This window comes from Neoarius graeffei, chromosome 2 (genome assembly GCF_027579695.1).
Source record: "Neoarius graeffei isolate fNeoGra1 chromosome 2, fNeoGra1.pri, whole genome shotgun sequence".
Lineage (NCBI taxonomy): Eukaryota > Metazoa > Chordata > Actinopteri > Siluriformes > Ariidae > Neoarius > Neoarius graeffei.
In genome coordinates this window covers 82,398,784-82,415,561 of record NC_083570.1, presented here as the reverse complement: position 1 = coordinate 82,415,561, position 16,778 = coordinate 82,398,784, and the positions used below count along the sequence as shown (strand labels likewise).

The window sequence follows — 16,778 nt, the reverse complement described above, 5'->3', positions numbered from 1 at the left end:
CAATACGAACCTCCCAGCTGGTAAATACAAGTTTTTATTTTACTCTTATAACAATGGTTGCTGCTTTCTTGGCCAGGTCACTCTTGAAAAAAAGAGATTTTAAATCTCAGTGAGTTTTTACCTGGTTAAATAAAAGATCAGTTAAAATTCAAACCATGTTAAAAGTTTGGATTATCACAGTTAAGGATTTTTTTAAAAATTGTCAGTGCAAGTTATTAATAATCTGATGGTCTATACAGATGGAGATGCATGCTATATTTACTAAACCAGTAAATGGAAACACTGAAATGAATGCTCCATCCAAGAACTGCCACAGCACCCCACAGTGGGTGTAACATCACTTCTGGTGTAAAAAGGCTTTAATTTGTAAACCCGAGTTATCTTAGTTGTACTGAAATGTATTCTTTGTCAGGAGAGCTTCTTGAGAGTAAAAACTTAATTGCAGACATAGCTGTCACTGGAAAAGAAAAGAAAATGCGTTTCCTGTGGACATAAGGGATAAGAAAATCCCCAGAAGTGATCTCGGTATTTCAATACTAATGCTACAAACGGGCGGATATTCAAATTGCAAAATAAGCAATAAAATATGAAAGACTGGGAAGAAATTCTGACCTGAAGATGAAATTAGAGCTTAGTCCTACCAGGCTGACTCTACATCCAGATCATTTCAAATCTGTTTCATGAACACTGCCTTGAGGAAGAGGAATTCATGGTGTAGAGGATGAAGAGGAGTTACTGCACAAAAGCGGTGGTCCACCAGATGTACATCAGAAAAAGGAACGATAAAATGCAGGTAAAGCAATGACTGAATTTAGCTCAGTCTGCCCTCAAAGAAGAAAGGACAGGAAGTGCAGCTGTAACCGTCCTTTATATACAGCCAGTCTGACCTGGAGGGTTAAAATAAAAAACACAATACCCCAGGATTTTAATCTGCACTGCCCTTTCCCCAGTGATGTAACGTTATATTTTTCCTGCTACTCATGAATCAATATACTTTGGCTTTGGACTCGTTACCACGTGGGATTTAAAGGCAAATCGCTTCTCCCTCTCTGTGAAATAGACATACAGGCAGATATATTTTCACTTTTTTTTTTTAAAAGGCTCTTAGATTTAAAAATAAATAAAACTCATTTAATGTGGTTTTATGATCTTATCACACCACTGTACTTTGTTTTAATTTTTTTTTTACTGTTTTATACATCATATACTAATAAGCAATATATAATAATTAAGGATTGAAGAGGTTCCTAAGGTACAGAAGGTATAGAAAAATGCTACATAAATAATGATCACTTATTATACACAAGATTGTGTTTTATATATAAAAACAAAAATCTTAGAAAAGGAAGTGAAAATGGGTGCGTTTCCATTTCTTCATACTTGAACAGAGAAATGATTGACTTAAATGGCAATAAACTATCAGCGGTCAGGATGGTTGCTATTGTGATAAATAACAATGCAAAGTTATGACTATTCGAATCAATGAAATAAAAACGAAGCGCGATCATCATCAGGCTGAGTAATCGCTTAAGAAACAGACCCAAGATGGGAAGGAGCTGTTGTGTGACTGACTGCACAAACAGATTTAACAAGAAACCAGCGCTCCCTTTTTACAGACTGCTGAAAAGAAATGTGGATAGCACAAATGTTCATAAAAGCTTATTAAGAAAAGGCCTATTTGTTATTCATTTTACATTAAAAAAGGGAATATTTTAGTTAACAGGCTATTATATTTTACTCCAACCTTTACAAATGTAGGTATATAATTACTGCTGGTTAAGATTTTTTTTTATTTTTATTTTACAAAAGGAATATGTAAAAAGTTGATCAAGAAAAGATGTTGCAATTTTTGGTAATACATTTCTAATTTAAAAAAAAAAAAATTTTCCCAAAAACATCATGGGAAAATCAAATCTTGAACCCAATATCATGAAACCAGGTGAATCATTACATGCCTAGTCTTTAAACATATCCAGCAGCATCAAGCTCATGTGTAGAGATTTGTTTTTGTGTATGCTTCTTAAAGTGCATATTCTGGACCAATTCCGTTTGTTTGTTTTTCTTAAAAATATGAAAGTATGTCCCTTTACACACTCATCCAGAAGGGTAATTTTGCACAAGGCCATCTGTCTACAGCAGAAAAAAATAAAATGCATCTGGAAAAATCCCAAGGGAGTCTGGAGCCAGATTCGTGACGTTACCTGCGGAAGCGCCAGCAGGCTGCGAGAGTTTTGCACGGTTTCAGTGCACAGCCTGTGTAGACCAAGCGCTCCCATTTCTCTCTCATTGTCCGGTCTTTTGGAAAACGATGAGTACTAATCCCATCAAGATTGGTGTTGCTACACCCTCCTACGATACATCTGTTAACCATTTTAATAATTACGCGATAATGTTGAAGAAATTTGCAGAAAACCACCAGGTCGTTTTCTCATAAACAAACCAGCGCTGACGTAGGATTCAGAAGGAGGCGTCCCGCACGCGACATCACGAAAATCAATCAGTGCGTTTACATGCACATAGAGAAAATCGAATTTCTGCCGTTGTTCGACTGAAATCGAAGTTCTAAATGGCATGGAAACACCTTAGCTCGGCTGAAATCGAACCGAACTTGATTTCTCGTAATCGAGCTACGCGACCTAGATTATGCGATTGTAGCCGAGCTACTTAGTGCATGTAAACCCTATCGAGCTACAGAGTCGAGCTACTTACTTCAGCACTGCCCCTTCCGGAAGTGACGAGACCACAAGCGGGAAACACAACAGCCTCGGTCGGCATGACAACAGCATGAATCTTTTCTTTTTGTGGCATTGTTTGCACTGTTAAAATTTAGCTCACTTACTGTATCACCAAATACATCTGTACAGCTGTTGCATAGCTGTGAATTGTGTACATAAACAAGCCATTGTGTGCGCGCGCGCGTCTCCAACATCTGAAGAATGTCAATAAAAACAAAACAATTGAACTTTGTGTATTTATTAAGACAAGTTAAATTGTAAGCAAAAAATGGACTTTAGAAAAATATACAATTGTGCAAAATAAGTTGTCTTACAAAACAGTGGTCTGTGCAGGACAGTTTGTAGCCATACAGTCTGTTAGAGCAAGCCTAACAGCTTGAGCACGGAACTTGTGAACATGGAACTGGCGCCAGTGTTGCCAGATTGGGCGGTTTTAAGTGCATTTTGGCGGATTTGAACATGTTTTGGGCTGGAAAACGTCAGCAGTATCTGGCAACGCTGCTGATAACTTTGTTCATACTCTTGAATAGCTCTTCTTCATGACGACAACCGGAAGTGTACCAACACGATGGGGCGTGTAGCGCCACCTGTGGCTCGGGTGCACAATGTACCTCACACAATAGCTCCATTTCCTTGTGTGCATGTAGGATTGGATTTCTCTGGCACCCCTGCTGGGACCCTTAGCTCGATTACCGACAGCAGCTCGATTTGGATGTGCATGTAAACGTACTGAATGTTTGCTGGGAAATCCAAATGCCAAGTTTTTTCAGAGGCAGACCAATTTGCCTCAAATGGCTTAATTTCAACTGAATTTTTGATATTGCGCAAGGTTAAAAAAAAATAATAAATAATAATAATAATAATAATAATAATAATAATAATAATAATGAGAATGCAGAATGTTACAGATATTTGACCAAAGTTTAATATAAAATAGGAGAATTACATTGATCTTGCTCCTGAATTTACCTGTGATATGCACTTTAAACAAAATGGGTGCTTGGTGGCTTTGGTATCATTTCATTTAGCAGTGACATACAATAAGATTTAATGCAAATATTCTAGTTTTTGATTGAGCAGCATAACATGGAAAAAGTAACCGAGCTCACGAGTCTGATACAGCAGCTGTAACCATTCAGCCCTACAGTGCAAAACAGGCTTTTAGGTCCTGCTCCAATTTTTACTCTGATCTATTCTATCAGTTCTGCTTCCTCTTGGGAAGTGTACCCGAGCAACCGCATACAAGAACACACTTTCATTAATGATGTGAGAGTACTCCTTTCACCTGGCACTTCAAGCTGCAAAAGAAATCTGAGCAGGTACACGTTTCTACAACCGGACATGTTCAGAAACGTTCATTAATAATGAGTCAGTGCATCTCAACACTGAGGCACACTCCCTACTGAACTTTCTCTCTTTAATTCAGGATATACGAGATATCACAGGTTTGCTTTCTGGAAAGAGCTATGAAAGTTCTATCACTGTATTTTGGCACAGCAAATAAAGAATGAACGCGTGAACAGACACTGCAAGATGTTCTCTTGTTATCCTTTTGGAAATCTTGGTATAAGCTACATATATACTACCGTTCAAAAGTTTGGGGTCACCCAGACAATTTTGTGTTTTCCATGAAAAGTCACACTTTTATTTCCCACCATAAGTTGTAAAATGAATAGAAAATATAGTCAAGACATTTTTCTGGCCATTTTGAGCATTTAATTGACCCCACAAATGTGATGCTCCAGAAACTCAGGCTACATCCACACGACAACGGCAATGAGATTTAACAAAAAATTAATAAATTATATATCGTCCACATGGGCAATGATCAGTAAAATATCAGGTACATATGGCAACGCAACGCTTGCTGAAAACAATGCAATACACATGCCACACCTCTAGGTGCGCTGTAAGACGGTCCCATCAGAGACACCAGAATAATAGAAGTAAGGATGCATGCGCATAAAATATTATGCGCGAGACTTCATATTAGCCACAGTCAGAAAAATCTGTTCATAAAATTACGTTATAATGACCAAATACAATGAAAAGTATTTTTCCAGTCTCACCTGTGAAAGGTAATCCCATGTGATCTCGTTTAGACGGCAAACCTGTTGGTACAGTTAAATGCAGCACATGAATGAGGCATCTTTATTCTCCGCTTTGCCCCATCCAATATGGCGGCGAGGATGACGTATGATTCTACGCGGAAGGCGGCGTCTTTAATGGTCCGGAATAAATTGAATGCTACACATTGATGGATTAATTTGTTCTTCTACGCCCTTTTTGAGGAATGTATTGTAGGACTTAAACCAACATCTGAAGGTGAGATCGCTCCTTTTTTTTTTCCCAGCGGGATTGACTCTGCCCTAAGGGCTATTCTCTCTCTCTCTTGCTCTCTCACTTTGCACCATTACACAATAAATATTCACAGTGAAAATATTTTGTAAGCGCATTTCATGAACCAAGTTATAGGATTTGTTGACAACTCCCATCGAGTTCGTTACACTTCTACCCGGCGTGAAGCACATGTGGTTGTGACGTCATCGTAAACAAATCCATTCTACTCATCCAGACGACTTCACAATGGCGCCGTTGCCAAATCTTTCCACTCTGGAACCCGTTCTCAAAAGATTTCGTTTTGGGGCACCCAAAACGCCGGTGCCGTGTGGACGCCAGGCCGAAACGATAAACAATTTTATCAGATTCACCTGAATCCATTGCCGTGTGGACAGGGCCTCAATCTGCTCAAAGGAAGGTCAGTTTTATAGCTTCTCTAAAGAGCTCAACTGTTTTCAGCTGTGCTAACATGATTGTACAAGGGTTTTCTAATCATCCATTAGCCTTCTGAGGCAATGAGCAAACACATTGTACCATTAGAACACTGGAGTGAGAGTTGCTGGAAATGGGCCTCTATACACCTATGGAGATATTGCACCAAAAACCAGACATTTGCAGCTAGAATAGTCATTTACCACATTAGCAATGTATAGAGTGGATTTCTGATTAGTTTAAAGTGAGCTTCATTGAAAAGAACAGTGCTTTTCTTTCAAAAATAAGGACATTTCAAAGGGACCCCAAACTTTTGAACGGTAGTGTACTTGCTGGACACAATTACACTCATGGAAATTTGATGGTCCACAATAAACAGAGACTGTAAATCATGTTTGTATAGTCAATGATTAGCAGCAGCATCTGCCACTCCTTACAACGCCAGGCTATGTACACAAACCACGCTCGGGTTGGAGCTAAACCTTGGAGAATCGGTTCCTTCTAAGGAACATCAACACGTTTCCAACTGATCGTACCAAGTCAATGCTGGAGTCCCCCCCTCAATGTTTTTTAAATGATTATAAAAATGCAAATGTAGAGGAAACCTGAGAAAAGGAAAAGCAGCAGCATACCCAGTCAAAATAAAAGCTTAACTAGGAAAAAAAGCCAGCTCCGTGCAATGGCAGGAAAGGAAACCTGCACTCTGCTGGCCTGCCTCTTTTATTTAGTCTATTGGTAGAGGCGAAATCACCCATTCAGCAAGCTTAACAATGAGACTGGTCTTCGTCTGCGTCTTTAAAAGCCCAACATTTCTCAGTGGAAGCATGACAACAATTGAGTAGAACTAACCTAAATAAGACGACAGTTGAATGTGATTCCCATACTGCAAGTAATGGCGCAGTGAGAGAGCCAGGAAAGAGTAGGTCATCAGCAGTGCCTAGCTTCCCCTATTCAAGAAGCTAATTTATTTTAGTCATTTTTTTTATTATACCTGATTGTGGGCATGTCTGCAAAGAGATTAATTCTGACTTGTGTCCCAGAGCAACAACAAAAAAGGTCACCTTTATATTAAAAAACCTTTTATTTAAACCCCATTTTGTACCAATTTCCCACCCAGTGCCTAGCTGTTGACAACAATTACCCCTCTTCTACCAAGGCAGTTCCAGTACTGGTTTGGAGCCAGCACCCAATCTCGAACCAGTTCTTCGCATTTCGACAGTCAAAGAACAGGCTCTTGGCCAGGGGAAACTGGTTCCAGAGTGGTACCAACTCTTTGCAGGTCTAGAACCAAGAACTGCTTACATCCAGGGCTAGGGTGGGATTATCATGACCAACAAAACCAGCTAAAAAACACCGTAACGGTCATTTCCAATTCCCCCTCGTAGTATCTAGTCTGACTAATCTGAAGGAGGAGGAGAGGATTGTTATTTTTCTTGGTGCTACCGGTGCTAGCATGGCAGGTTAGAGGTGCAGGCTAGCAGTGCTACAATTGGGGCTAGTGGTTGACAAAGTGGAGACATGTACAGTAATGTAATGATGTTGCTCTATGGTGACTCAAGCCCATGGAAAAGCAAACTAGTTCTCAGAAGGTTCACAAGTTGAACCAGCTCCGAACCTGAACTAGTACCTACTTCATATTGGTGGAAAGGGGGTAAATCAGAGAGGATCAGGGCTAGTACATTCATGGTTCGTCCCAAGACATGTGAAGCCACATTGTCCATTTGAACTACTGCTCATGTTATGACAGCGTAACACACCCAGAGGGAAAGTGCCATCTACCCACTTCTGCATACATTAACCCACAGATCTCACAATTGGTTAGTGTCACTGCGATCGACAGGAAAGAGAAAATATAACATCAAACTCAAACAGCACGGCCAGTTCTGCTGTCTTGGATTCCTGGCCACAGATAGCGTTCGTGTTGCTAGGTTTTAAACTCCTGATGATATGGCAAACACTCTTCTGCTGTACCCAAAAACCATGGTTAGAAGCTGTGGAAACAAAGTCTCATAGTATAATTTCTATTAAAAACTTCTAACAAACTGAATATTTGCCCAAGTACGAGTTTGAAAAAAAAGATAAAATTAGTCCAAGTTAAACAAATCCGTAGCATCATGAAAGAGGGTTCAATACGACCTGCATCAGACCAGGGCATAGGACATCCCACAAACATGTAGTAAACCTGCTCAATGCTCACTTACTCCTTTTCCATCATCACTTTTACAAAACACATTTTTAAAAATTTATTGGAAGGACGGTGAAGGACCCCTTACTCAGACTGCCTTCTATCAGCTGGTCAGTCAGGTATTAGATCTCCTGTTCTTGAAGACAGACATTAATAGGACTCTTCGAATTGCTTTTCCAGTCAAGAGGCTTTTATTTATTTATATAAAATTTTATCTGTAAAGTATCTCTTGGACCTGAAATGCACCTCACTCAAAGTTCAACAGGCTGACGATTCCACACAAGAGGAACATGCTGAAATTTTGTGGGTTATTTGGAAAGGGAGGAAACATTGAATCTACAACAGCAGGATATGATTCATGTAAATGTTTACACACACACACAAAATGTATACGAAAGGTGGGTTCATGAATTTCTTAAGTCAAAACCAGCTTTGCGATGTTTGGTGAAGATCTCACATTCTGGAAGCCATCACTATCTACTCAAAAAAAAAAAAAAAAAGACCCAACACCCCACCCCACTCGGGTCTCTGTTACACACCAAAACTCTTTAAATGGAAGAAAAAGCACTCGATTTGGACCAAAAACAGCCAACCACTCCTGACAAACCTCCTATTCTTTTATTAACATTCAGTGAAGGAGAGAACACTGACAGGAAGTACAATTTGCACTGTAGATCGCTTTGTAAAATCAAAAAGATAACTGAAGTTAACACCAAAAATCACTGACTATTCCTTAAAACTAAAAGCCTCATGCACACACACTTATGCAAACACAGTGCATTCAAACTCTGAAGTGAAAGAGAGATAGTATCCTAACAATACAAGAGTTTATTGAGCAACTAAATGCACTGCATGTTGGACTGAAATCGCATTTCCTGTAAGGGATAAAAACACAAGAGTGGCGTGTTCTAGGAAAATCATCATTGTTAGGGCGGCCGGATGCAAAGCAGAGCTATATTTACCATCCCAGAGTTCATTATTTTCCAATACTGGAGTGTCCTGGAGTGTTTTATTCCTCTTACACCATAGCTATTTGTCAACAATTAAAGAAAAAAAAATCAGTTTATAGTTGCATTCAATACAAGATATCTGAGAGACAGTTTAGTTCCTGTTATCATGTTTGCTATAGCAGCTATAAACAGTCATTCACTCACAAGCCTCTATTTCTCCTCCCTTTCTTGAAGTTAATAAAATAAATAAATAAACCTGCACCACCACACCCCGGGACATGGAAAGACTTTCCTGTGGCCGACACTGGAGACGCCTCCCACAAACGTTTAATAAATATCTCCTTACAGCTCCACCAGATCAATGTGTTCGCCTTTGTTAAATAACTTTTTTTCAACCGTTTATTATGTGGCTTGGTTTGTGTGGAGTTTGCGCCATACTAGTCTCTGTAAATGTGCTGTTACTATGGAAACAATATATTCAATCGAGCACATCAGTATAAACCTGTGGTTTGCCTTGCAGCTGGAACTGCTGTCAGAACTGCTATTATAGGAAATTAAATCAGCTCCTTCTGACCAATCAGAATCGAGAATTCAAAAGCACTGTGTTACAAGTGAATATAATAAAGCCTCACCTGAATGGCACAGTGACCCTGAGCCATGTACTTTAGTATGTGGAGACAAGCTCAGGCAAAGAAAAGTGCTCTGCGTTGATTCCACTGTGTATCCTTGGTACAATAAACGTCACTACAAAAAGGCTTAGTGAAAAGGCTCTTAACTGAAAAGCTCCTCAAGATGGCATGAGGATGAAGATTAAGGTTCAAAGTGAAACTCCGTCTCAATTTGGACCAGTTTTTTTTAGTAAGCAAAAGTATGATAAATAAATGGGGCGGCACGGTGGTGTAGTGGTTAGCGCTGTCGCCTCACAGCAAGAAGGTCCGGGTTCGAGCCCCGTGGCCGGCGAGGGCCTTTCTGTGTGGAGTTTGCATGTTCTCCCCGTGTCCGCATGGGTTTCCTCCGGGTGCTCCGGTTTCCCCCACAGTCCAAAGACATGCAGGTTAGGTTAACTGGTGACTCTAAATTGACCGTAGGTGTGCATGTGAATGGTTGTGTGTGTCTATTGGCCCTTTTCCACTACCCTTTTTCAGCTCGACATGGCTCGCGTTTCGACTACCTCAGAGCAGCACGACTCAGCTCACTTCTGCCCTGCTCAGCCCCCAAAACTCGCACGGTTTTGGAGTGGGGCTGAAGCGAGCCAAACCGAGCCGAGTGGGGCTAGGGGCGTGAGGAGACACTCCCCTGTGCACTGATTGGTGAGGAGGAGTGTCCTCACATGCCCACACACGCCCCGCGAGCATGCTGGGATCTGTAAACACCGTAAACCCGGAAGAAGAATAATTACGAATTACGAGAATTTCTGAAGCCTTATGCGCCTCGCCTCATCTATACGCTCTTGCCAGTATCTGTTGGCGCTGTCGGTGACAACAAGCCACAGCACCAAGACCAGCAACACTAACGACTCCATGTCCTCCATGTTTATTGTTTACTATCCGGGTCATGAGACTACCACTTAAAAGATTGCTGATGGCACTGTTTGCGCCGCCTAACGACATCACATGACGTCCACCCACTTTCGGTAACTCCACCCAATGTGTCCACCCACTTCCAGCCAGCACGGTTCAGCGCGGTTGTAGTCGAAATGCAACTCCAACAGCCCCGCTCGCCCAACTCAGCACGGCACGGCTCAGCCCGACTCAGCCGTGTTGGTAGTGGAAAAGCGACATATGTATCAGCCCTGTGATGACCTGGCGACTTGTCCAGGGTGTACCCCGCCTTTCGCCCGTAGTCAGCTGGGATAGGCTCCAGCTTGCCTGCAACCCTGTAGAACAGGATAAAGCGGCTAGAGATAACGAGATGATAAATAAAGGCAATGTCAATATAAAAAAATAAATAAATAAATAAAAACCGCTGATGGACGTGAAAAATGAGAGCATAGCAGCTGAGGTTTAGAACAAGAGATAACTGGACAGAACTTCATACACAGACTATGGGGATTATGTTAACTAGGAGTAATGAAAGATGTGATGGTGAATTATTCCTTAAAATCAGGCTGAAACGTGAAACCTGGAGCGATGACACTTGATAAAGTTTGGGGAAATGCTGGATGCTGAATTTAGTTCTTCAACTCTGCTGCAAAGTAAATTTGGCCCTCCTGATCTCTACGTCTAAGCGTGGGAAGTTATTTTATGCTCTCTCTCTCTCTCTCTCTCACACACACACACACACACACACACACACACACACACACACACACACTCCTTGCCAACAGTAGGGAGGCGTGCCCCTAGAGAGGACTAGAATGGTTTGTTTACATGGTGTGTGCTCATTTCCAAGGTCAGTACAACCTGGGAAGGCCCCGGAGAACCGGTACTTTTTTCCACATGGGTTAGAACGATCTCATCTGCCTTGCATGTGTCTGCTGGATCAGCTAAAGACAGACTGTTATTTGCATGGCTGACTGTGTGTGCGCGCTACTGTTAGAGGGCCCTTTCTACTAATGAGCAGCCTCGATTCCAGGCCCCTGGTACACAGCCATTAGACACGGATGATTCCTTGATTACTGCACCTAATTTCAAGTGGAAGAGCATTATGAAGCTCTTTTTTTTTTTTTTTAAAAATACAACAACAAATCAGCAGCAAATCCTTGGGCTCAGGACACTACAGGTCAAAGCCTGCAGCCACTCAGCAGTACTGCTGATGATAACTGTGTTACTATTGTTGTCATTTTATATAGCCTAGTGAGAGTTTCTCTCTTGGGAAATGTGTGAAGAAATCAAATGGAGGAAGACGTCAGCCTCACTAATGACGACTCCAACAAACCTATGCATTATTTTAAGCCAATCGCGGACATATTTCCAATAAACTATTCAAGGAAATGACCGCGAGTTGGCCTAGTGTTTAGCATGTCCGCCTCTCGACTGGGAGATCGTGAGTTCTACTCGCAGTCGGGTCATACCAAAGACAAATCATAAAAATAGTACCTACTGCCATTTGGCAAGGCGCGCTGCAATACAGATGTGAGTAGGGAAGTCAAACTCTTGCCGTTACCAGAGGACTAGCCCCCCACTGTAACCCTAGCTGTACAGGTGAAAGGCCAAGGATTATCAAAACGGAGATTAGCACTGCATCCATGCACCTCAAAGAGCTGGTAAGTACTGGGACAGGAAGACCAGATCCTGGCGTGGAAGGTACTCTGACTTGACTAAAGGAAAAATGTTTAAGTGACTAAAAACCCCTGAAAAAGTATAAGGCCACAATTTGACTGAAGGGAACCACGGGCAAAGAATGTCACACTTGCATCGTCTAATCTGTCAGCTACAAGTGGATAATGGTAGGGATCTCAATATTCTCTCGTCTTTTACTCTGACAGGTCCAGTGAGACCAATTACAGCTCTACAATTCCTAATCTCCCAGGGATTCCATGGTCATGCACATATCACAGAACCTTGAGAATACAACTGTGGACATATGTTTACATACACACATCATGGACATGAACGTCATGGCAATATTGGGCGTTGGATAATTTCTTTGAACTATTCTTTTGTATGCCAGTATGATTGAAAAAACATGAATTTGGCACAAAAAAAAAAAGAATTTTGCATATTCTGAAGTCAACACATGGTTAAAATTATACAGCCAATACACAACATCTGGATAAAATGCCCCTTACCGAGGGTCACCTTGACCAGATGCTTTTGGTAGCAGACAACAAGCATCTGACAGAATTCTAGTTGGATTTTTGACCATGCTTCTTGGCAGAATTAGTGGTGGGACACATTTTGATGCTGTAACTACAGTACATGTTTAGGCATACGCTTTATTAGGTACACCCATACACCTGCTGTTTTATACACTTCTCTAATCAGCCGATCCCTTGACAGCAGCACAATGCATCAAATCATGCAGATACAAGTCAAGAGCTTCAGTTAATGTTCACGTCAAACATCAGAATGGGAAAAATTGTGATCTCAAAGTGTGACCTTCACTGTGGTATGGGTGTTGGTTTGAGTATTTCAGAAACTGCTGATCTCCTGGGGTTTTCACACACAACAGTCTCTAGAGTTCACACAGAATGGTGTGAAAAACAAAAATACATCGAGTGAGCGACAGTTCTGTGGGTGGAAACCTCTTGATAAAAGCGGTCAGAGGAAAATGGTCAGATTGGTTTGAGCTGCCAGGAAGGATACTGCAACTTATAGCAACTCCTTACAACCGTGGTGAGCAGAAAAGCTAGCCTGGGCCCGCCCATCCTAAGTGTGACGCAACATGGGGGGGCTGTTGCGAACTTAGTCTGGCAAGGCAAGGTATCTCCAGCTCTTCCAAGCTCCCGAAAAATCAGGAGCCAATCAACTTTGAGCATCTCCAACGGCCCTGGGTAGAGGCGTGTTCAAGGCACTGACGTAGTAGAACTGCGACCGGAAGCTATAGATTGTTTACAGAATCTATGCCGGAAGCGCTTCATTCACTAGAAACATTACGAACATGGAGCAGCGGCAAGCCTTTGACACAGCGGTAGATGCTGTATTGAAAGCATTCAACGGGAAGTTCTCATTGAAAATGGAGCAAAGAGCAGCCCTGGAGGTATTTATTGAAAGGAAGGACGTTTTCGCCTTGCTCCCGACCGGCTTCGGTAAGAGTTTAATCTACCAGTTAGCCCCGCTGGTAGCCAAATCAATGGGGCTCAGCGAGAATCCTATCGCTGTGGTCGTCTCGCCTTTGATCGCGCTATTATCATCCTCTTCAGCTCCTCCTTCTTCCTGTTACTCAAGCAGTTTCCGTCACGTCACATTCGTCAGAGGAAAGAGTGATGTGATTGGTTTAAGCTTCATCACAGCCTTTTCTGGCTTCGACCAGTAGCAAACGGAGGCATTTCAGGGAGGCGGGTCAACCACACGCTTTGGGAAATGGTTGGGCTTAATATCTATGCCAGACCAAATGCTCGCAGAGCTTTGAAGTCGCGTTAGCCAGACTACAGAAAAGCATCTCAGCATGCATCAGCAGAAGACCACATTGGGTTCCACTCCTGCCAGCCAAGAGCATGAATCTTAGAATCAAGAACAAATTCCTATTAAAGTGGCCGGTGAGCGCATGTGCACTACACATGAGCCGAGGTGTGAGCTCACTGATGGTAGAATGGATTTTACTAGGTGGTGAAAATATGAAGATCCTGCACATACCATTCCAAAGCCATGGGTCTTAATATTGAGTTGTTCCCCTTTTGCTTTTATAACATCGACTCTTCTGAGAAGACTTTCCACGAGATTTTGGAGAGTGACTGTGGGGATTTGCATATTCAGGTACTGATGCCTGGCAAACCATGTCTTCACGGAGCTCCCTTTGTTCCAGTGAAAGGAACTTGTCATGCTATACAATTGTCTCGAATATTGTGGCAACAATTTAGGGAAAAACCTGTCACAGTCAGGTGTCCACATACTTTTGGATGTACAGCACAGCTCTTTTGTTAGTGCAGTAAACAGGTAGCCTGGGCCCACCCATCCTAAGCATGACGCAACACGAGGACCTGTTGCGAGCTTAGTCTGGCCAGGCAAGCTATCTACAGCTCTTCCAAGCTCCCGAAAAATCGGGAGCTAATCAACTTTGAGCATCTCCAACGGCCCTGGGTAGAGGCGTGTTCAAGGCAGTGACGTAGTAAAACTGCGACCGGAAGCCATAGATTGTTTACAGAATCTATGCCGGAAGCACTTCATTCACTAGAAACATTACGAACATGGAGCAAGTTCTCATTGAAAACGGAGCAAAGAGCAGCCCTGGAGGTATTTATTGAAAGGAAGGACGTTTTCGCCTTGCTCCCGACCGGCTTCGGTAAGAGTTTAATCTACCAGTTAGCCCTGTCGCGTCACATACGTCAGAGGAAAGAGTGATGTGATTGGTTTAAGCTTCATCACAGCCTTTTCTGGCTTCGACCAGTAGCAAACTGAGGCATTTCAGGGAGGTGGGTCAACCACACACTTTGGGAAACAGTTGGGCTTAATATCTTTGCCAGACCAAATGCTCGCAGAGCTTTGAAGTCGCGTTAGCCAGACTAGCAAACAGGTCACCTCGTAGTTACAAATGATTTTACATGAGATACAAGTAGAGAACACCATGGCTCATAGCAAAAATACTAAAACAAACTGACTTTTAATTTAAGTGCAAACACAAAGTGCGAAACCAAAACCTTTATCAGGAAAGCATAAAGAAAACAGCTATACAAAACTCATCCCTTCCTCTAAGCCAGGGGTCACCAAACTTTTTTCTCTGGGGGCCACATTGTCATTCCTGACTGTGATGGGGGGCCGGGGTCGGGTCAGCTATATAACATACAATTCTATGACCCAGACAAATATGACCATCAGCAGGCCTCATTGTGTAGTAGAGATTACTAGCCTGGCACAGCCATCCCCACTACTATATCCCCCACTACTATATCCCCACTTGATTCCTGGCACATATTTGTTTAGCTTTACTAGTGGTTTGCAAAAGTAGTAATCTAGTCTTCATACTTTGTTTTAATTTGAAATACCACAGATATTCCATTTATTTATTTTCTAATAAAATTAACATTTAAGCTGTCAAGGTAAGAAACATCTGCCTAGTTGAGGTGACTGACACTGGCAAAGGTGAGTGGAAAATTATAAATTGTAGATAGGCCTGTGGATATTATTAATAATAATTGTGTGCAGCACTTAATAAAGGCCAAATAAATAGGCCTATAAAATAAATACATTTAAAAAAAAAGTGAAATTATAATATGAGCAATAGATCAATAGATCACAGCAGTTGTGTTGTGTCCTGCACATCACTGCTCTCATCCATGGCCAAAGCAAAAAACTCGAATTTTGACGCTTTCTCATTCAGCTGGTCATACACGTTGTCCCCCAAATCTTCGGTTCGCCTGGTCATAGTAGGTGCAGAGACTCACTGCGTCGAGCGCATCCTTCTTGTCGGGACACGCCTCCTCAGTCACAGCAAGCATGCATATTTTAACAAAGTCCCCATCAGTAAACGGCTTTCCATGGGTATCTAGTAGGTGATCTACCTTATAGCTAGCTCGGACAGCAGCCTGGCTGATCTGGGTTTGGCGAAGGAATACATTCTGTTGTGCAGCCAGTCCGCATTTCATCCTCCGAATCCTGTCTTCTCTTGTTTGCCCTCGCAAACTAGCATACTCTTTGTGGCGGGTTTCGTAGTGATGACGCAGATTATATTCTTTGAAAACCAACACACTTTCTTTACATACAAGACAAACTGCACGGTCCTTATACTGAACGAAAAAATAATCGGTGGTCCACTGTTCTTTAAAAACTCTGCACTCTGTCAGCTTTTCGCTGACCGCTAGCCAATTTGCTGTCCTGAACACTGACAGTTCTCTGCGCGTGCGCTGCCTGTCACTGCTTGATCGCGAGCATATGACGAAAATTTGGAAAATACGAACAGTTCATTTTATAACTAAATATCAATTTTAATTGGTAAAATCAACAAAATACAAGATGCAGACATGTTATTTGCCATAAAGCAATTTAAAAAAAAATAAATAAAAAATAAAATAAATAGGCCATGACCACTTTTGGGGATTGCCTCATAGGGCCAGTTCAAGTGGTGGGAGGCAGAGGGGCTGGGGGGCCGGTCAAAGGGGGGTGGCGGGCTGGAGTCGGCCCGCAGTTTGATGACCCCTGCTCTAAGCCATATACAACCCCGATTCCAAAAAAGTCGGGACAAAGTACAAATTGTAAATAAAAACGGAATGCAATGATGTGGAAGTTTCAAAATTCTATATTTTATTCAGAATAGAACATAGATGACATATCAAATGTTTAAACTGAGAAAATGTATCATTTAAAGAGAAAAATTAGGTGATTTTAAATTTCATGACAACACCACATCTCAAAAAAGTTGGGGCAAGGCCATGTTTACCACTGTGAGACATCCCCTTTTCTCTTTACAACAGTCTGTAAACGTCTGGGGACTGAGGAGACAAGTTGCTCAAGTTTAGGGATAGGAATGTTAACCCATTCTTGTCTAATGTAGGATTCTAGTTGCTCAACTGTCTTAGGTCTTTTTTGTCGTATCTTCCGT

General features: G+C 41.9%; 1 protein-coding gene across 5 annotated transcripts in view; it reads right to left on the bottom strand.

The window, feature by feature from the left end:
* The window catches only part of osbpl5 (oxysterol binding protein-like 5), a 107,594-nt gene that overhangs the window by 69,123 nt on the left and 21,693 nt on the right, over positions 1-16,778 (bottom strand). Inside the window, exon 1 of one of the 5 annotated variants that reach the window (XM_060915063.1) lies at positions 8,655-8,684. The exons of the other annotated variants lie outside the window; for them this stretch is intronic. Within the exon in view, the coding sequence (XP_060771046.1) occupies positions 8,655-8,669 (15 nt within the window). The 5' untranslated portion in view covers positions 8,670-8,684. Of the gene's footprint in view, positions 1-8,654; positions 8,685-16,778 lie in introns of those variants that run through there. 5 annotated transcript variants of the gene reach the window in all.